Genomic DNA, 22,887 nt, shown 5'->3' on the forward strand with positions numbered 1-22,887 from the left:
TTGGAACAATCATGTCCATTGTAGAACAATGACAACACCCCAACCATTCTGTTCGGTGCTATAAAGCAATAACAACAGAAAACAGGTTGCCATGTGTTGCCACATTGCTGCCTGTCATTTGTGTAATGCTTCTTGCTAAAAGCAGGTGTAACTAGGCGGGGAGAATTCCTTATTCTGTGCATATCTCTAATTTGTCTGAGAGTGTGTAATGGGAGCTGTCCTCTTAGGCAAGAATAGTTCGTTTGCAGTAACCCAAATGACCCTTGTCAAACCTACCAAATGGTGTATCCATGATGTGGGAAGAAAAAACCTGACTGACAGAACCATTTTTTGTTTAAATTGGAACGACAAATAAACATTTTATTTTAGGTCTTACCTCCTTTCAATCTGAGTCCTCTGAACTGATTCCACAGGACAGACCTGGCTGTTCTCCTAACTTGGAGTTCTGCTTCGGACCATTGAGGGCGCAACGAGTTATCATATGCTTTACATCTTTCCCCAGAAATATAATCCTCTTTGTCTTTACTGCTAGCAATCGGTAGGATGAAATCAAAGAACAGTGACATCTGAAATAAAAATAAGGTCCAAAGTAAAGATTTTTATGATCATAATGATGATATCACAGTAAGAGACAGCACATGATCAAGTCTCAAACTAGGATATTCATTAAAGGGGTGGTCCAGGTTGCAAAATATCGAAATCTCAATAAATAGAGTAAAATTCATAGAAAATATGATACAAATTGGATAACAAAATACAAAATAATTGAATTTTCAAGATTTGCATTATTCCAGTGAAACAGTTATAGGCATATCTTTATATTCATTAGGTGGGCTACTGATGTCATATCCCCACTTGTTCTTTTGTATATTATTATATGAAATCAGGTTTATTCAAAATTGTTCTACTAAGACAGAAAAAAAATCAAACAATTATAATATCATGTGATAACATAAGAAAAAGGAAAGTGGGGATATGACATCATCAGCCTAACTAATGAATAGTCATTACAATGTGCATATAACTGTTTTCACAAAATATTGATTAAGTTTAAAACTCGATAACTTCATTATTTGTTATCCGATTTTGATGACATTTTCGGCATTTTGCTTTCTGAATTTTACTCTATTTAGATATATTTTTCTGCCCAGACCATCCCCTTAAAAATCATAATCAAATAAAAAATCCTTTAGCTTTCTTTGATAACAATGGGATTTTATTATTGTGTTGAGTGATCTTCATTCATCTTTATCTGTGTAACGCTAGTGTGTTTTTAACTGTATGAATGAATCTGCCCTATATTAAAATGCTTATCTGTTGAAATCACACAATCCTCCTTGAGGTTTAAGATCTTCAGACTCCAAATTGCTTGCTGATCCAAAATCTAAGAAATCACTGGGTATCGTTCATTTGCACATGCTGGATCTTCCCTTGTGGAATCAAGTTAAACATCACATGAGTAACATCTCAAATGCTGATGATCCCAAATATTGTTCTCAAAACTCTTTGTCTTCCAGTCATTTCCATTCGCTGTCACTTCCTATATCTTTATATATATAATTCACCTTCTCCTCAGTGCTTTGAGCATCATTCATGTGGAATTGGCTCCTTGGAAAATACTACTTTTACCAAGGGACAATTTCATCAACTTTTATCTGAAATCTTTCCTAGATATTAAGAAGCAATGTTACTATGGTAACTGTCAGATAAAATATCCGACAAGTCCTTCCATGAGACCTATTTTGCTCTTCGTTATACAGTATATGATCATATTCACCCTACCCTACTTTTAATCACCCATGGTTAAGATTACAATTTATTTCCAGAGGGGCAAGCTTACCAACACAAGCTCTGCTTTTTAACAAGTCTCTCATTTTCATTTTGACATATTAATTATGACCTGTAATTACTAATCATCGAAATGTGTATTCAAAGTACAACTTATTCATTTACTGATCACTTTCCTATAATTGTAACTGAAGTATCTATTAAGACATTTATTCTGCTTTGTATATTATGAATGTATATATTTGTTAGATTTATTATTTGAAAATGTAAATAAAATAAAATTGAAAAAAAAAAAAAAATGCTGCCAAGGTGAGTGATACCTGTATAGGTTTGACACCACTGTCTAATCCCATGTAGGTGCAGGCATCGAGAGGGGGACACACATGACATGACAGAAGCTTCTCAGCAATTCTGGGAAGAATAAACCAAAACACAAATCAATCGTTAATAACATCCTCAAGTTTCAAAATTATAAAGATTCAAAATTATTGGCATGCTTCAGAACAAAAGTGCAGTATACTGGTATGTGCTTAGATTCACCTAATACAGTCAAGTTGGGAACCATTTTTTGCTATTTATTATTATAATTTATTTGTTATTCAAAATTCTCACCAAAGCTGTCCCATATTTATCATTGGAATAATAATTCCAATTAATCAAAAGATATTTACAAAGATAATGCTTGCCAGACCAATTCAAAGCTTCAGGAACAGAAAAATTTACTCATTGAAGTAAGCAGACAGAAAACATGATGCCTCCAGGAACCACCTGGGGTGGGAGAAGGAATTAAAAATTGCATACATCAGAGAGTGTATGAATTATAGAAGTTGGGAATACTAGCTCAACCTTTTTTGGTCAAGCTTCTTTGAAGCCCATCATTGTATCCTTAAAAAAAGTTCTCCCCAAAGTAGAAAAATATATAAGTGAATGATATTGTCATTTTCCCAAGAGAGAATCCAGATCATTCTAAGAAATGAACCTAGGGACTGTTTCATCAACATTTGTCATCTGAAAACCTTTCTTGATTTTATTTGCAGAGAAGCACTGTTACTATGGTTACTGTCACGTAAAATGAGACTTGCGTTATCAAACAACTGACAAGTCAGGGAATAATTTTGCATACTAATTTGAATAGCATTTTTGGTCATAGGAGAAAAGCTCTCAACTATAAAGTAATGTATAGTCCTATGTAAAAAAATATGCTATACAAAAGACTTCATGCATAGTAGTCTTTCAAAAATGTGGAGCATATTGCGATGCGATACCAGGAAAATTATTCCCTGCAAGTTCTTCAAAAAACACTCATCTTGTGGGTGTTCCATATAAAAGTGGTTCATAAATCATGAAAATGAAATGATATATCCATATGCTGCTAAGCACTTAAATACCAATTTCAGCCATGCATAAACTTAACGAACAGCTTTTTCAAACACCCACCAAAACCATTTCATAAATGGGTCAGTTTAGTCACACTCACCTTGATAATAAAATTGATTTCAAACCACTGTATTCATGGGTCACTATCTTTCTGTAGTAATATGCAGATCTAGCAAATTATTCATTATTATCATTTCACTATGACCCGCCAGTCTCTTCTCCCGTTATAACTGATTGGGGGGAGTGCAGGTGGACCACTACACCGGGGTTTCCCCCTGCTCTTATACGAATAGTGCAGTGGGTTCTTAACATGCAAAGGTGGTGACTCTCATCTACACATTAAAGCTTGCACAAAGTTACTACCACCCTCTTGAGCAAATGCTTGTGATTTCAAAGGAATCTTGTGTTTACTACATGTGGAGATGAATATCAAAACAGTTTGGTTTTACCTTGAGGGAAAGAAAACAACACCACAGACCAGAGAAACTTTGCCATCGGGTAGTGTACATTGCTTCATGTGGGTTGGTACAGGCTTGTAGAATATATCATCAACAAAACCCTGCAATAAAAAATAAAAAAAAAACAGTCAAGCATTCCATGTAATGGACCATCCTTGTATCGTCGTTTTTTTTTTAAATTGCCTTCCAGTACTTCCCCTCATTGTCATGACTGTTTCTTTTATCCTTGTCTCTTCCCGCTCCATGTCATTTTCTTATTTCCTTTATGCAGCACCTTGAGCACATAATCAATGTGGATTTGGCAATTTAGAAATACTCTATATTATTCCATATTATTATTATTATTATTAATTTCACATTTGCACTTCATTCTATCATTTTTATTCATTTAGTTCAGGAATCAATAGAATCAAATTAATTTTATTTCTGTTTATTATAATTTAGTTCAATCCATTATTTAATCATTCATTTTGATTGTGTCATGTCGGTTGAATGGCATTCCCATTACTAAATTTTTCAATTGAAGTGGAAAGGAAAAAATACAAATCACAAAATTCCAAAAAATTACTTGAAATTTGCTGGTAGGATTGACCTATTCATCATCACTTCACAAATACAATTATTACTGGGGATGTAATTGTTGTACCAAAGTACACCCAATAACAAAAATAAAATATATAGACATCCAACCTCTTGATTTAACTTGATAACACCATGGTTCTTAGCATAGGTATCACTGGCAGGAACTGCAAAGATATAAGCACTGTCCTCACTGGATGACCAGTCTATCTTCTGACCACTTGATGGTATGGTCAGTAGCATATCAGTACTGGACACCCATACTCCAGCTGGACTCTCCACGCTCAGCTGAATGAAGGAGATACAGAAAATGAGAATTCAAGGCTTCATCTATGTTGAGATGTCGGAAATGTGACAATTAAAACAAATTCATAATGAAATTTCTATAACTCAATATAAAACATTTCACTTTATTCTGTTAAAAGGAAACGCTTCTGTAACAAATACATGTAGGGATAACTCACTGGGCTTTCTGAGCCATGAATCTGACCTCAAAGCTAAACATGACAGTTTGAGCAGCTCAGATATGCAAAGTCAAATAAGATTCTTAATCACTTAACCCAGTGATCATTCACTCTTAACATATTCAATATGATTCTTAATTGAATATGGTGATACAGTTTGACAATTGACATCCCACAAATGGAGCCAAAACTGAGGCCTGGTTTATAAAGATCCACAATTATTAACTTTGCCATTGCGATTAACTACCATCGAATCCTTGATTTGATTGACTGCTGAACCATGTCCGTGATGTTACCATGGTAATCAACATGATGTCAAATAATCAATAATTCTATATGAACAGAATGCCAGAAGTATCTACCTTGGTTGAGATTGTATGGATGATTGAATCAATGTTCGTAACGAGTCCATCATAGCCTATTGTCTCACTGCTACTATACTTGCAGGGAAGGGTTACAAACCCTCGACCACACGGATCAAACGGGAAGGCTTCACCCTACAAGACAAAGAGGTAAACATTACCAGATTAATATATAAAATTGACAAACAAACAAATACGGGAGGAGGGGGGGGGGGGGCGGGTTCTGATTTTTTTTTACATTGGCCACTCTCTATCCAGGTGTAGTAAATGGGTATCCAGTAGGAAGAAATTCCTTGAATGCTTGAGGACCCAATCAGATTAGTCATGGTAGCAGGGGTAATAGTATACAACGTGAAGCGTGAAGGAACTTTGTATTAAGCGCTCTATAGATGTTGCTTATCATCAATATTTGAAATAAAATGTTTCAGTGCAGGTAGAAAATAATGAACGATAAATTATATAAACAACAATAATAATAAAACAAGGCGCTATTGATCCTTCAAATTATATAAAACACATGTGTGCAGACATCAAAAGAAAAATCTGCTCTAAGAATACATTCAATTTTTGCTACTGTTATTTTCATATAATAAAGCTATAAGAAAGAAATGCTCCACAGTTATAAAGAGGATCATTCTCTAATTTTTCTTGTCTGAATTGATATTTCCTTCCGACATTAAATATGCTTTTTACAAAAAAAAACTTCAGACATGAATTATCCAAATTTGATGGGCAACTATTTCACACAAGAACAAATAAGATTTCATTTCAAACTCAATAAAAATAATAGCACTGCTAATATAACTGAAAAATAAAATAAATGAATGAATTATCTTACCACATGAAGAATCAAGATCTTAGCCTCAGCCAAAACATCACTATTTACAACCTAGACATAAAGAGAATGACAAAAATGTTTCATCTTTATCAAACATCATATCAGTTTGTAAAAAAAAATTGTTAAAATGACATCACTGGTATTCATAAATTGAATTTGGTGCTGGGGTGATCAGGCCAACCCTAACACCAAACAGTCAACATAGAACATCAAATTACCCATTGTGCAGTCGAATGGTGATTGTGAAACATAGGTCTATATAAAGATATGTGTTCATCCTTTATCATATACATGTACATGTATTAGGCATTCCACCATGTGCAATGACCAGTACCTTGGTCACATTTACTCTAAAAGTTGAAAAGAGCCGTTTTAACACTTTTTTGGTACTAGCTATACATACATGACACAGGTGGCTTGAATAAAGATGAATAAAACGGCTGTTTTTGACTCGCTGTACGGCCGCTGTAGATCAAATGTGACCGTGGTATGAGTTGCAAATACTTTTCTTGTTTTTAACTGTTGAAAAGAACTGATCATATGACTTAAAATAATAGCTTGATCTGAATTCCTTAAGAAAATCTTCAATTAGCACATCAATGATGTGGAGCTCATCCGGCATCTCGCAACGAAATTTAACACAATTTTCATTTCAGCCCAGTTGACACTGCAGTGAATTATATTGGTGACATAAATTAAGGATATAGAATTGAAATTGATGAAGAAATGACATAGAAGCATTTTTTGTGATCTATGAATAAATTTCATATAAATTAAGCATAAATAATTTTCTTGTCAAAATTTCTTAACTCTGTGTAGAACCTTGGTGAACCTCATGTAGCTCTCAGATGGAACGAAAATAATCAAAACCAATCAACAAATAAATAAAAAAAAATTGTGAGTTTTGAAAATGAATAAATTTGCATATTTCATGTGTTTCAAAATTCTGTGTTGAAATTTTGTATCACCACCTCGAGCTATCATATAAAGCAAACAAAATTGAAATTGATCAACAAATGAAGAAAAAACATTTTTGTGATTTATGAATAAATGTTGCATAAATTAGCATAAATAATTTTCTAGACAAAATTTCAAAATTTTGTGTACAAGTTTGGTGAACCTCATGCAGCTCTACCCGATTGAAAAAAAAAAAATCGGTCAACAAATAAAGAAGAAGAGGCATTTTCTGTGATTTACGAATAAATTTCGCATAAATAATTTTCTACTGAAAATGTCAAAATTCTGTGAAGAAGTTTGGTGAACCTCATGAAGTTCTACCAGATTGAAGAAAAAAAAATCAAAATCAGTCGACAATTAAGAAGAACATTTTATGTGAATTTATAAAAATACACATAAATTAAGCATATTTAATGGGCATGACATTGTTGTCAGGGATCCTCATTTGCCCCCTCAAAATAGTGAAACTTGTTCAGTTCGTTTGATACAATCACCAAACACTTACTTGTAACAATCACAGGATTAATATTTCATTATTTTCCCAAAGGTCCCCATTTATGGAATTATCAATTAATCCTATCCATTATCATGAAAGAATAGTTGTTGAATTGCATTTTCACCTGTCATAGTTATATTATTATGTTTCTACATGTTCTATTGAAAATTGACACTTTACTGTGTAGATATAACCATACAGTGCTAATTATGTTTTAATATGTGGGGACTCATTTCCCCCACAGGCATAGGGCATTTTAGGTTCATAGGCTTCCAGGCGGGAAAAAATAGTGAAATTGCTGAATTTTACTACAGTACTGGCATGTACAATAATGCATTACAAAAGTAAACTAAGATTAAACTTGATGTACATTACTGCTGGGGAAAATACTCGCCTCTCTAAAGTGGCAATGCTACTTTCAATTTTGATTTTGAGATTCTGCTGGGTTGCGCTTCTTCTAGCCATGTGCATTGGCTATGAAACATTCTTTAAGCTCAAGATATGTATGCTAAGGAACTGTTCCAAATACCACATAAAAACAGCAATCCCCTCGACTCTAATTTGAGCAGTGAGCTAAAAACTAGCTGGAGGCCTTATTTACCCCAGGGCCTAAATTACCTCCACTCCACTCTCCTCTACTTGATTACCATTAAATCCATGTTTCATGAACTAGATTCATATACTAAATAGGTTCATTATTGCGGATTGAAATAATCGCTAGAGGGTATTCATATACTTTCTAAGTTATGATGACATTTCAAAAACTTAACCTTAGGTTGAAATTTCAATATTGACGACGATGCTGCCGTCGGATATGCGGCACCTATATTCTTGCTCTGCTATGCAGGTGAGGCCAAAAAAAAAAACAACCCTTTTCAACAACATTTCACTCCTCTCCAGTTCTTGCTTTTTGCATTAAAATTCCCAAATGCAAATTATTAGCCATTTTTGCAAGGGGGGGGGGGGTGGGGGAAGAACGATTTGACATTGATTTATATATACACTTCTGCCATTGGCTACTTCCCCCACAAAAATAAACCCAGCCTGGGCTTACTGGTTAAAAGCAAAACCTGTATACTTCAAGGGCTTCCCATACTTCTTCTTCTGGAAACAGTACAGGCAACTGTACTGTAGTAAGCATTAGAATCACAAATCTATGGGATCACTCACAAATCACAACAAAAGGTGCCTGTGCTAAGTGACTAGGGTTTCCCTTCTTAGTATCAGAAAAAATACCTCTCTTGGGGTTTCAAGAGAGAGGGGGGGGGGGGGGCTTGGGTTTTTTATGTAAGGAAAGGCAGAGCTTTATGCACATTCCTGAAGGACATTAATGACATGTTTTGATGCATCTGTATTATCAACATAAAGAATCAGCTCTGTGCTACAATTTTCCTTTGTCACTGATGCATTGTAATATGAGAAGTCTTTGGATAATATAAATTTCAGTCATGCGTAATATACACAATTCTCTGTTATAGGCCTAAGCGATATTTGGTTGAAGGATAGTGTAGCTTATTACACCAATGTTATAGTTAAAACTGTTATAATTTTGTGAGCAAACAAAGAAAGGATCCATTTAGATATGGTGTTGGATTTTTCATTTATTTACTGACCTACAATTATTTGTAAAAAAATGTTGAAACATTAGTACCCCTGGTAATTAAACTGATCAGTTTACTGTAGTGTTGGTCATGTAGTCCCCCCGGGGGGGGGGGGGGGGGGGGCACTTACATTGACGAGTGGATACCACGCGCAACCAAAAAAACAAGTAAAAGGGATGTCTTTTTCACGACAGGGCACATTACGTATGTAACGTGATAAGGGTGTCAAAAACACAAAAATAATGAAAAAAGGGTATCTAATTTGCTAGGAAGATTACGTGCTTAGGGTTGAATTTGCGTGGTAGATAAAACAAAATTAAAATGTTTTATAAAGGATTTCCTTTTTGCCCCAACACTTCGTGTTTAGAGTCCGATTTGCGTGAGGTATAGAAGGTAAAGACGACGACCGAAGGACCTGTAACAATAAAGCATTCCTGTACTTGTTAAGGGGTTCATTTTAGGGAATATTTGCCAAGAGTATCGTTTTGTTTCCAATACTTGTTAAGGGTAGGGTTTCACATGCCAATACTTGTTAAGGGGTGCATTTTCAGAATATGGAAATTACGTGTTTAGGGTGCTTTTCAAGACCCCATCGTATCCACTCGTGAATGGAAGTGCCCCCCCCCCCCCCCCCGGTAGTCCCTCATCTCAGTCATTACTTTTTTAAAGATTAGCCTACATTGAAACTAATACTTTTTCAAATTGTTAATGTTTACATTTTAATCTATTTTCTCAAAAGTAATTTGAAAAACTGGAGGATGCCTAACTAATGTCCTTCATTAGCACTCAACTGTGTATGCATGGCTCTGTTGGAATTTATCAAAAAATTTAATACAGTGTAACAGTAAATTATGCTGGGTTTATTTACTTAATCTGTACTCTTACATTTGGCTTTACATACTTTGTTTCCATTCAACTTGTTTATTTCCATTCCAACTCATCTCATCCTCCTTTCCATACTCATAATCCAATATATTGTCATGATCTCATCTTTCATTCCATCTCCACAATACATCTCACATAGCAACACAGGTTCATTGCATTTCATTCTTTCATTCAGTTTCCCCTCAGTCATGCTTCCTGGTATTCCATTAGCTTTCCACCCCACATGGTCTTATTGTTTAATTCTCATTAGGATTCAGTTTAACTCATGATCACCCTTCTCTATTCTCTGATTGGTTCTTATTTTTAAATAGGGTTAGTTCAGTTTATAGTTCGTACAATTTTCCTTGAATTTGATTGGTTGATTTCTATGATTATCCAATGTGGGTACATTGGCAGAACTTCCCAGAAGATTAGATTGATCTGGACTTCACCGTGTTAAGTTCTAATTTATTCTGTGTTCACCCTATCTTCAGTTTAATAATTTTAGTTTAATTAAAGTAAGGAGAGCTTTGGAGATTGAATCCAGAAGAGAGCATAGGAGACTGAAGTGCAAGAGTTTATGATTTTGGAGTGTACAAACGGTCATGTTACAACAGTATTAGAAAACAAAAAACACTGAGATGGGTATATTTCTGGATCTGTCAAATGCTTTATACTTTAATGAATTACAAAATTATATTATATTCATAAGTCAAGTCCATCCCAGAAAATCAAACAAGTATAATACTGAAAATTTCATGTGACGTTATCTATCCCCTCACTTGCATACCGACCAGGTCAAAGTAAGTGAAACTTACAAATGTCATAACCCTTTCTTATTTTACATCTGATTTTTTTATGAAACTTTCAGTAATATGCTTCTGGATTTTTTCTCTTTCCATTCAATTCAACTGTTTGTTGAGGTGGACTTGTCCTTTAATCATGTATGGTATAACAGTTGACATCCATCGAAGGTAAAAATTCTCCCTTAAACACAGGTGTACTACAAGGATCATCCTCCACCCTTTGTGTTTTCATCGTTAGTCACCAAGTTTTTCTTCCGGCAGGGGAAATATTAAAATGAGTTAGATGCTATTCTGAATCTAGAAATGCCCAAGATTGAAGAGTGGTTTCTTATAAATAAAATGGGCTATAAATACTTCAAAGACAATTTAAAAAGACAATGCAAAATAAGAAACTTTTGACAATTAGTGATATCCACATTAATGACAGATTTTCTTGGGGATCACTCTTGATGCACTACATAATTGTATTAAGAAGAAGATAACTTTTTCCTACTCAATTTGTTAATGAATAGAAAATGCAACCTGAAAAATCAGATTTTATTGCCCCTTTCAGCCAGTCTAGGCAGAGAAGTGAAATCAAGTGAGGATGCCACGGCATGCTGATTACCGCTAACAAGTCTGTCACAAGCCACAAAATTACACCCTAAGGCTGCAATTACATGTATTATGCACCCAAGGCTTACTTTCAACATTCATGCCAATATTTCCTAATTGTCCTTCATACTGTATGTTCATTGCAATCAATTCTTTATTTTTTTCTTGTAGATTTCCGTTCGCGTTCAGTTCTAGCAGGTCACATCTTCCACATTCTCATTACCAGTTTTCTAAGCATTTTCAATCTCCTTATGATCATGAATTTATGCCCCTCTACCTTTGATTATGTGTATCAGTATTAAATTCATGATTACAAACTACTCATAGATTTAGGGAATAGTTGGAGCTAGATGAAAAACATGTTCATATTCATTTAATTGACAATGTTTTTATCTTTTCAACCAATCATAATATTTTATTCGTCCGTAACAACAATGAAAACTACTGGAGATACTGAGACCCTCATTTTATCTTCTTTTTTTTTTAATTTGTTGGTTCATAATAACAATTTTATTTTAGTGTTAAATTTCATGGATGAACTTTACTGATTTTTCAAACCATTCCTCCTAATTTCCTTCTAGTAGGCCTACTTCATTAAAAGAATTTTATGGGCGATTGTTTTTGGACAGTCTTTTGACCTTTTTTTTGTGCAATTCAAAATGTATTTTTTTGTATGACTTTCTGCATTTTATTCATAAATCAATACTAAATGAACATTTTCAAATAATAGCAAATATATAGATGAATACATTTTGCATATGACAATTGAAGAGATAGATAATACTGACAAAAAAATAATATTATGTTATACATAAAGCATGTGATATACATATATGTTGGGTAAAATACAAGGCCGGGGGGGGGGGGAATGCATGATATGTACCGGGTATGTGCTGCCCATTTTCAGCCTAAATTTCTATTCCAGAACATCACCAATTCAGAAAGCCATAGAAATTCCTATTTTCCCCCGTTCCGGAGACCCTCGAATTTGTGATTTCCCGTTCCAGTACATGCCCATCATGAACTACTCAGCCAGACGGAGCGGCGAACTCGATCCCCCGACTTTGGCGTGGCACATAGGTATCATGTTATAATTCGCCCCCCCCCCATACAAGGTCCAGCTTCTAAAAAAAGTAGCAGCCGGTAGAGAACACCACACTGATAATCATTGATAAGACTGTCACAAGTCCCAGATGGGTCCCAGAATAACACCCCAGGCCGCAATTATTACGCAACCAAGGTCTTACATTTACGTATATTACGCAACCAAGGTCTTACTTTTACGTATATTACGAAACCAAGGTTTTACTTTTACGTATATATAATATACATATAATAATAATAACACTTATTTACCCAGGGTAGCCACTCTCAGCTGTAAGCTGTTCTTCCAGCGGGCCCTGCATAACATAATATGTTATTACTACCCTACTCCGTTCTCATACGTCGAGCCTCTAACAAGAAAGCAGAAGGTCCCATTTTTAAAGTCTTTGGTATGACTCGGCCGGGGATCGAACCCACGACCTCCCGTCCATGAGGCGGATGCTCTACCACTGAGCCACCATGTCAAGTTCCTACATGCATCATCTGCTGAAGGAGATTGAGGCATAGGCATTGAAGCTATTCATGAAGTTAAAAACCAAAGATGTACTTACTGTGTAGCCCTGTTGTTGACTCAGATGTTCAGCAACCACAAGAAGAGCATTGAGTGTAGCGCCCCCACTGCCGACCTTCGAGAGCGGATCCTCCACCGTTAGAAGAAGGGTTTGGGGATCAACGTGACCTTTCCTCTGTCTATTCTCCAACTCTAACAAACAAATCAATAAAAAGGAACAGGAGATGAGAAAATAAAAATGTATATATACATCAATAAAATATATCATCAATAAAATGATGTAAATCAAGTTAATTTTTGGATTCCGCATCAGCAAAGGACTAATGAAGCTAATCCTGAGTTTACATATGTAGGATTATATAATAAAGCAATATTGACTGGCCTCGGGGCGATACAACATATATTGCCCAAACTAGATTTATATCGCCCGAGTCGCAGACGAGGGTGATATCAATTTAGTGAGGGCGATATACGTCCTTTCGCCCCCAGGCCAGTCAATATTGCTATTATTAACCAAATCAGGCATCTAGAGCAAAAATCGTTAAAATCTAGATATTTTAAATTTTTAGAATGAGAATCTAGTTTATCATGTTGAGCAGACTGGGCCTCTGAACTTTACCATTGTGACGTAATTGAAATGAAGCGTCCCTGGCCTGGGGACGCAGTATCCAGCCGGTATCCAGCGTTGTCTTAACTTGATTACCATTATGACGTATAGCAGGGCGCGGTTCAAGGACGCGTGCAAAAACGCGTAGAATACCCGGATATTAGCGCTGCTTTTTATTGCCCGCTACATTTCCACGCATTTTCTCATTGACTTTCCTGAGCGGGCAATAAATTGGGCCCGTGGATAAACAATTGGAATTTTATTGACCGGCAATTTGATCCCAGTCTTAAGCAGGCAACAATGTTTCAAAGTTGCCCTGCTCAGATGTCTGATACGGTTAATAATATACTTTTGTTTTGTTTTTTAATACAAATAATGCATAAAGCATTTCCATATATTTGAGAGCAGGATAAAAGAACATTGTAGATTAAATGCCTTGCTCATGGGCATAGGTGCCACGGCTAGGGATCGAACCCCAGACTTTCCATGTATAGCCAGGCGCCTTAGACCACTCAGCCACTACCATGACCATGTGAGAAAAAAAATTGACAACTCTCAAATCCCCAATATAAGAAAAAAATATTTCATGAACACATAATTATTATATATGGCCTGAAAGACTATCTTCTCCAAAATATTTTGATACCAAGTAACCAATATGTGATATGTGTTCACGCTTGGATAATCAGGAGGTACTTTTTTTTACTTTGATTTAATTTAAAGTTTGATTTGTGCCAAAGTAAGCCATGGCTGGCTTGGCTGCCATGGATGAATGCAGATGCTAATGTCATAATCCTACATGAGTGAGTAAACATATTTGCAAACCCTTATTCAATACTGCAAAGAATACAGCTACCTACTAAGTATCCAAGCGTGCACACATACTGTACCACATAAATATTTTATCAAATTATTTGGGAGAAGATACTCTTTCTGGTTATATGTGCTCATGTCATATATTTTTTCTTAAAAAGATGGGGGTTTGTGAGGTGTCAATTTTATTTTGAGTGTCACATGGTAAAAAGTGGTGCTAAAAAGTTAGTGAATCTCATCGGAAAATGAAAATATTCAAAGTGTTCAAGTCCTGCCATGTTTTAGAAACTTAATGCTGAAGTCAGGTGATAGAATTTATGTACATGCACCAATTAATCAAGGCTTTCATTTTTTTTAAATACTTTAATGAGGGGCATAAACATACACTCTGTGTTCATAACTACTGCTGATTATGAACCTATTCTCTACACAGGTTTCGGTTTCCCCCCAAAAAAATCATAAAAAATGCATAAAATTTTACCGAAATCTTCACCATGATTTTCCATTTTCAATTTACTATGTAGGCCTACGCATAGAAGAATTAGTGTAAAGTTGATTATGCTCACATGAATGCAAGGAACAAATTTCCTAGTATTGCATCGCAATTAGCTCCACATTTTTAAAAGACTGAGCTGTGTGAAGTCTTTTGTATAGCACATTTTTACATCTATTAGTTGAGAGTTTTTCTCTTGTGACCAAAAATGCTTTTCAAAATTGTCAAACAAATTATTCACTGGAATGTGTTCAAAATAGTGAAATGTGGGACAAACGGCGCTCCGGGCAGGGTTGTACAGGACGCAGGACAAATCGGTGAAATACCGAACTGTCCCTTGAAATCCAGAACGTCTGGTCACCCTGCATGGGATACGGTATCTTAAAAGAATCCAACAATGACAAAACACCAGTACTAGATGCAGAGTTTATACAAAAGATTAAAAAATACATTTGACAAGGATTAATACTTTATCAAGCTTCTGTAGCATTCTTTTCTTGGAACTTACCCTCTTGAAAGGCCCTTGCACTTTCTTTCTTTTGACATGTGATCACTATTGCAGTCCATTTAGTATCAGCCATTTGAAATTCTCAGCAAGAATCGAAAGGGGCTGCAAAAACAGTGAATAATAATAATAATAATAATAATATGTCCATTTATATAGCGCAGTTACTATGTGCATATACTCAACTGCGCTTTGATACTTGGTATCATATTATTACCCCGGCTGTAGCTGAGCCGCCATATTAATAGGCGCTAAAGCGTTCAAGGAAAAATCCTACCGGGTACCCATTCACCTCACCTGGGTCGAGTGCAGCACAATGTGGATAAATTTCTTGCTGAAGGAAATTACGCCATGGCTGGGATTCGAACCCACGACCCTCTGTTTCAAAGTCCGGAGACTAATCCACTGGGCCACAACGCTCCACTGAATATATTAAGTTAAGACAAGTAGTTGAGAAATAAACCTAGATTTCAATCCAATTAGAAACCAATAATAGTCTGCCCCATCCCATACTCAGTCCTACTGAACTCAGCACATCCCATCTCAATTTTAGCTAAGATACAGATCTAGGCTTGAAGTTATTACTTTTTCAATGACACAGGTATTGAAAGTAGTCAAACTGACCTATCAAGTGGTCAGTGCATGCTATCACCGTTTTCACTTCTTGGTGTTCTTAGCATTTGAGCTAAGAAATACGGACATGGTTAAGGCATTTGAAAAATTCTGGTAGAATGACTTCAGTGTAATGGGTACTTCATAGATTTTCACTTTAAAGGACAAGTCCACACCAACAATAAGTTGATTTGAATAAAAAGAGAAAAGTCAAACAAGCAGAATTTGACTGAAAATTTCATTAAAATCGGATATAAAATAAGAAAGTTATGACATTTTAAAGTTTCGCTTAATTTCACAAAACAGTTATATGCACATCCAGGTCTGTATGCAAATGAGGAGACTGATGATGTCATCCACTCACTATTTCTTTTGTATTTTATCATAGGAAATATGAAATATTCTAATTTTCTCCTCATTGTCAAGTGATACGACGATTAATTCCTCCCTGAACATGTGGAATTAGCATTGTTTAATACAATATGGTTCAGTCAAGTTGGTCCATACTATCAAATCTATAAACATGTGGAATGCCTCTGGCCATCTCACCTGCATCACGCAGTTCAATATAGCAGCAGTGCTGACTTTGAAAACTACTCTAACTCGCACAAGATGTTTAGTGGTACATGGTTACTCTTACATGTATGTCCACTTTTTATGAACTACATGTAGACCAATAAACTTACAGAAATATGATGGTTATTCAACAAAAAACCCCAACTAGGCCAAAGTTCATTGACCTTAAATGACCTTTGACCTTGATCATGTGACCTGAAACTCGTACAGGATGCTCAGTGATTCTTGATTACTCTTATGTCCAAGTTTCATGAATCAGATCCATAAACTTTCAAAGTTATGATAGTAATTCAACAGATACACCCAATTCGGCCAAAGTTCATTGACCTTTGACCTTGGTCATGTGACCTGAAATGCGCACAGGATGTTCAGTGATACTTGATTATCCTAATGTCTAAGTTTAACGAACTAGACCAATAAACTCTCAAAGTTATGATGGTAATTCAACAGATACCCCCAATTCGGCCAAAGTTCATTGACCCTAAATGACCTTTGACCTTAATCATGAGACCTGAAACTTGCACAAAATGTTCAGTGATGCTTGATTACTATTATGTCCAAGTTTCATGAACTAGATCCATATATTTTCTAAGTTATGAAGACATTTCAAAAACTTAACCTCAGGTTAAGATTTTGATGTTGATTCCTCCAACATGGTCTAAGTACATTGACCCTAAATGATCTTTGACCTTGGTCATGTGACATGAAACTCTGATAGGATGTTCAGTAATACTTGATTAATCTTATGGTCAAGTTTCATGAACTAGGTCCATATACTTTCTAAGTTATGATGTAATTTCAAAAACTTAATCTCAGGTTAAGATATGATGTTGACGCCACCGTCGCCGTCGGAAAAGCGGCGCCTATAGTTTCACTCTGCTATGCAGGTGAGACAAAAATGAAATATTGTATAATTCAAACAATAAAAAACAAAAGAAATAGTCAGTGATGGACATCATCGACTGACTCACCTATTTGTGCATCACTATTTTGTGAAAAATAAGCGTAACTTTAAAATGTCATAACTTTCTTATTTTACATCCAATTTTGATGAAGTTTTCAGCACCATGCTACTTTGATTTTTTCTATTTATTCAAGTCAGCATTTTCCTGGGGTGGACTTGACCTTTAAAGCAGCTAAAATGCAATGGTACCGTCAGCAAAGAGATACAATACTACAATATTCATGCCACATGGTGATAATCATCCAGTATTCTGTCTTATGGGTATTTTGTGTGCAGTTAAGTGATTGAATATTATTGGCATTTATATGTTGCCCCTTGTCTAGTGACATCTCTTCAATGTAAAATTGTTTTTTAAGCGATGTTTTCCTCAAACTTTTAAAGTTTATTTTTGTAGTCTTTCCATTTTCACTGGTGAATTATGAAATAATTTCAGGATACATTGGACACAAATACCACAAAATCTAATACGATTGAATTCTGGAGAGGGTGACCGAATTCTGGGCACGGTGACTGAATATTGGGCTGAAAAGTACCCTGCCTTTTTTCTGGAATATTTCTTTCAGCATCAATTTATATTTTCTGCAACTTTGAAAATCTGTTAGAGGAACATTCTGTTGATAATAATAATAATATAGGGTATTTATATTGCGCACATATCCACCTTGTTAGGTGCTCAAGGCGCTCCTATATTACCCAGCTAAGCTGGGCGTTCATAGCGCACACAGCTCTTTAAGGAATTACTTCCTACCGGTACCCATTTACCTCACCTGGGTTGAGTGCAGCACACTGTGGATCAGTTTCTTGCTGAAGGAAATTACGCCATGGCTGGGATTCGAACCCACGACCCTCTGTTTCAAAGTCCGAAGACTAATCCACTGGCCCACAACGCTCCACATTTGATAAGTGGATTAACAAATTGATTGGACATTTGGTCTATGTATAAAGTGATTTGCCCTTTAAGTGACCGAATACTGGGTGCTTTTTCCCTAGATTCTTGGAGAAGAGTTCCTTTGGCTCTACATGTACCTCTCATTGATGGTTTGTATACATGCTCCAACTCCAAGTACACTTCACTACCACCACACAACACTACAGTGTAGTGTAGCGGTAGTGAAATGGACCGTACATGAACCTAGACTGAAAAATAAGTCTAGATCTATTTCGGTCAGGATACGCTCCGCTGAGACTTTGTCTGGCTTGCAGGATCCTCTCCCTCCATAAACCAACCGAAGTATATTCCATATACATGTATCTAACGTTACTAGATGTACATGTACATCTTGCCTAGACCAAAAACTTTGGTCTCTGTTTTGTTGGTTGTTCCGCTGAACTCCATTGGCTCCACTCACCCTAACACAGAGACCGAAGTTCTAGCGCGATCTGCACAGGGACTGGAAAGAGTTCCATATGCACCCCCCACCAAAAATAACAAAAGATTGTTGTGACTTCCGGTTCGTTCACTTCAGATTTTTCTTTTTTTTTACTATTGCTTACCTTAGTTGGGACTATAACTCACCTCGATTTATCTGCAGTCAAGACCTTTCCCGCTATGCTAACGAGAAGTGCTGATACCGAAAGGGGTATTTTAACGATTATTAGCCGATACTTCGACTAGTTTTGACTCGCAAACCCTTTACTGACTAAATAAACTGATGTCTATGGACAATTACACGCACTAGATCCTGCTCAAAATTTGACAGAATAAAGCCATATATTTTGGTATGTATTTCCACTCCCCCATCATATATGTTCTATTATAAGGCTAGATATATTCTGAACCTTCTCCATGTTTTTATTTTCAGTTTTAGTGAGGGTGCATATGGAACTCTACCCAGGGACTCAGTCAATGGCCATATGTTTATGCATTAAGTTCGGATAAAACAGTGAAGTTGCACGGCAGCCGAAGTAAGTCACTGTTTTTTCCGCTTTTAAATTTGTTATTTTTCCTTGTTTTGGTGCATTTCAGGCCAAAACAGAATAAAATCCTTATTTTGGTCCAGTTCTTTATAAATATTTGTAATGAAATAAAGACGAAAATCAATGAGCCCTTTGGGGGGATTTCGCATTGTTAACCCCTGGATCTGGTGGCGGCACGATAGCGAGTAGACAGGAATAACTGTCGTTTCTGGGGATTTATTCAACAATTTCTGACACTTTATTATCATCCCATTCACCGACGGTACTGTGTTAGTGTGAGCTCGCATGTGTTATCACATCCTCCCTTTTGTCGATTAACTGTCCAGACTTCGATGTGCTTTTTTACATCGAAAAAATTTATCAATTACAAGATATCAATTTATGATTTCTAATCAATGAATAAATTTCAAAGAAATATATCAAAAGGTATGAAAATGGTACTTTACCGATGTTTTCTTGCGACTTGGACACCAGAATCACTCCCAAAATAGCAGCCAAAATAACAAATGAACGGAGAGTGCATCGACAATTTACGAATGTGATATCGATATTGGTTTCGATATTAATTATTATGCGATCTGCTCCACATGCGAGCTAAATCGCTACGATCACAGGTAGCAGACAACATTCGATATATCGAGATATTCATTTGATATATCGAGATATTAACGATAATGACGTCATTCAAGATGGCAACTTGCAAGAAAACCATCAGCTCAGGTGAAAATGCCTTAGATGAAAGATTTCTCGATCATCCAGGGGGTTTTTATCAATAACTCCAGTCCAAGGTACGCAATTACTTATATTTCCCTGATAATGGAAACCATGAAACTGTAAATTTTGCTTAAAAAACAATTTTAAATCGCGACCTATAAAAGTATGTTAGTTCACTTATACGTTGGCTGTACATACGGACCTCCAAGCTCTTCAGTCAATGTATTGGTGAGTGGAGCCAACGTAGTTCAGCGGAACAAACAAAATACAGAGACTGAAGCTTTTGGTCTAGATAGCGAGCTGCAGCACGGTAGCAACCCATCTGTGACTGTGTACGAGGTCGAGGAGAAATCAAACAAAATTTAAAATGTTTAGAAACTCCTCAAAACAGACGGCTGCCTGCTGTCTACCCCAATACTATATGCACTAACTTACATTTGGGCACTCATTCAATGAACAAGATTAACCCAGGGAGCTCCCCTCCCGATTATATGGATGAAGGTCTAACGAGTGGCAGTTTCCTGACATCCAGGCACAGACTGGAAGTTCAAATACGAAAAGTTCTCTCCTTCTACCCCAGTCTCGATTGGCCATTTGTTATGATTCATAACAAAAATGGCCGATCGAGACATTGAGGTCTCAAAGCTCAGCATAGAGAGTTGTATTTGTAGACCAAAAGCTTCAGTCTCTGTATTTTGGTTGTTCCGCTGAACTACTTTGGCTCCACTCACCAATACTTAGACTGAAGAGCTTGGAATTGAATGACGTCATTATCGTTAAAAAATATCTTGATATATCGAATGAATATCTCGATACATCGAATGTTGTCTGCTACCTGTGATCGTAGCGGTTTAGCTCGCATGTGGTGCAGATCGCATTATAATTAATCGATATCACCTTCGTAAATTGTTGATGCACTCTCCGTTCGTTTGTAATTTTGGCTGCTCTTTTGGGAATGATTCTGGCGTTAAAGTCGCAAGAAAACATCGGTAAAGTACCATTTTCATATCTTTTTAATATATTTCTGTCATTTATTCATTGATTAGAAATTATAAATTGATATCTTGTAGTTAATAAATCCTTAGAGTGTAAATTCGATGAAAAAAGCACATCGAAATCTGGACAGTCAATCAACAAAAGGGAGGGCGTGATAACACATGAGACTTGCAAGCTCACACTAACACTCTACTGTCGGTGAATGGGGATGATAGTAAAATGTCAGAAATTGTTGAAAAAATCCACAGAAAAAACGGTTATTCCTGTCTACTGTATATTTGGTGAGTGAAGCCAACAGAGACCGAAGCTTTTGGTCTAGTGAAAACCAACAATGTTAAGCTGAACAACCAACATAACAGAAACCAAAGGTTTTTTTTTGTCTAAGCTCAGCAGCCAGCAAGCAAGATTAGCCAGGCGGCTTCTAGAGAGTAAAAATCATTTACTGATGTAAGGTTACTCTCATAGAAGCCACATGAAGGTCTTCCTTCTCATTGACCCACACATAGGAAGTCAAAACCTGAAACTTTCACCCCCGAGATTTCTATTTCCTTCTAAAAGATCTAGCCCTAAATCATGTACATGGGATAAAACTTCATTTCCGACATTTCTACGCTCTCGTTGTTATTTTTGAACAAGAATTCATTAAAAAAATGAGAAAAATATTGTGAAAAGACGGAAGAGACTTGCCCGATGTTTACGCCGCCCGACGCACGCGTCTGTAACGTTGGCGAAGAACAATAGGAAACAAGATGGCGGCGTTAACATAGGGCAAGTCTCTTCCCACTTTTCACAATATTTTTCTCATTTTTTTGATGAATTCTTGTTCAAAAATAACGAGAGCGTAGAAATGTCGGAAATGAAGTTTTAATTTTAAAAATTTAAAAAACTCCTCGAACAGACGGCTGCCAGCTGTCTACATCCATACAATCATTGTAGCCTAATAAGTAATGCATAATTTTTCTTTTCACAATTCATTTGGAGAAATATTTAGATCTAGACCATAAATCACGCTAGTCCCGTGAGTATGGCCAAATACACGGTAAGCCTCTGGGCTCCCTGGGTTATTGGTCTAGAAGCCGCCTGGCTAGTATGGCTATATAAAGACTAGCAAGATGGCTTCATGATTCATGTTCAGATTCAGAACTTCAAGTTCAGTTCTTATCAAATTCAAAACAACATTGAACAATCATGTCAATATTTCAGCGGCTTACCTTCACGGCAACAACTCGGAAACTATAGGGTGTATTGGTTGTTATCTGTTCAGCAATTATCTTGAAAAAGCTGATGATAATAGACGAGCTTGAGATTTATTTCAACAGCATTTCCACGCGACCAAGATTATGTCTCTCTCGTTCTCAGATCAGCGCTTGCTGCTCTGGGTCCCGGCCGCGCCGCGCCGCGCCCGCGCCCTGGGACAGTAGCCAGCTAGCTAGCTGCTGGAGCATAAGCCTCGCTTCAGTTCACATGCTGTCGGGTGGGGGCCACGCCCCCATTTGCCGACAAGGGAATGTTGGAGGGGTGGGGTGTGGGGTGTGCCTTTATGTGTAGGAGGGGGGGGGGGGGGTAACAATTCCCTTACAAGATGAGGCATGCATGCCCCGATGCATGCCAAACATGAAACAGATTGTTATTCAATTCATTCATTCATGTCAGAAGGGTAAAGAAGTATTTTTTTAAGACAGTGCCCTTTTTCCCATGTTTACTTCGCTCCAGCGCCCCTGAGAAGGGGTTATACCCCCAATATTTTGGGTCGGGTGATTACCTACCTATTGTAATCCGCCAATACGGTCATACATAACAATGAGTCATTATTATGGCAAGTATAAGGAGCTAGGGAGTCTAGTATGTAATTTCCAATCATACTTCGTTTAATTTTGAACGTTTTCTTGTC

At 36.5% G+C, this 22,887-nt stretch overlaps 1 protein-coding gene across 1 annotated transcript in view; it reads right to left on the minus strand.

Annotated features, from left to right (window-relative positions):
• The window catches only part of LOC121408044 (L-fucose kinase-like), a 62,839-nt gene extending 40,459 nt beyond the window's left edge, over positions 1 to 22,380 (minus strand). The window contains exons 1-9 of the mRNA XM_041599358.1: positions 22,208 to 22,380; positions 15,221 to 15,322; positions 12,840 to 12,991; positions 5,867 to 5,917; positions 5,029 to 5,163; positions 4,314 to 4,490; positions 3,615 to 3,724; positions 2,109 to 2,199; positions 377 to 566 (exon numbers count right to left, since the gene is read on the minus strand). Of these exons, the coding sequence (XP_041455292.1) occupies positions 377 to 566; positions 2,109 to 2,199; positions 3,615 to 3,724; positions 4,314 to 4,490; positions 5,029 to 5,163; positions 5,867 to 5,917; positions 12,840 to 12,991; positions 15,221 to 15,293 (979 nt within the window). The 5' untranslated portion in view covers positions 15,294 to 15,322; positions 22,208 to 22,380. The remainder of the gene's footprint in view (positions 1 to 376; positions 567 to 2,108; positions 2,200 to 3,614; positions 3,725 to 4,313; positions 4,491 to 5,028; positions 5,164 to 5,866; positions 5,918 to 12,839; positions 12,992 to 15,220; positions 15,323 to 22,207) is intronic.
• Between the last annotated feature and the right edge of the window lie 507 nt (positions 22,381 to 22,887).

Source organism: Lytechinus variegatus, chromosome 2 (genome assembly GCF_018143015.1).
Source record: "Lytechinus variegatus isolate NC3 chromosome 2, Lvar_3.0, whole genome shotgun sequence".
In the NCBI taxonomy this organism is placed as follows: domain Eukaryota; kingdom Metazoa; phylum Echinodermata; class Echinoidea; order Temnopleuroida; family Toxopneustidae; genus Lytechinus; species Lytechinus variegatus.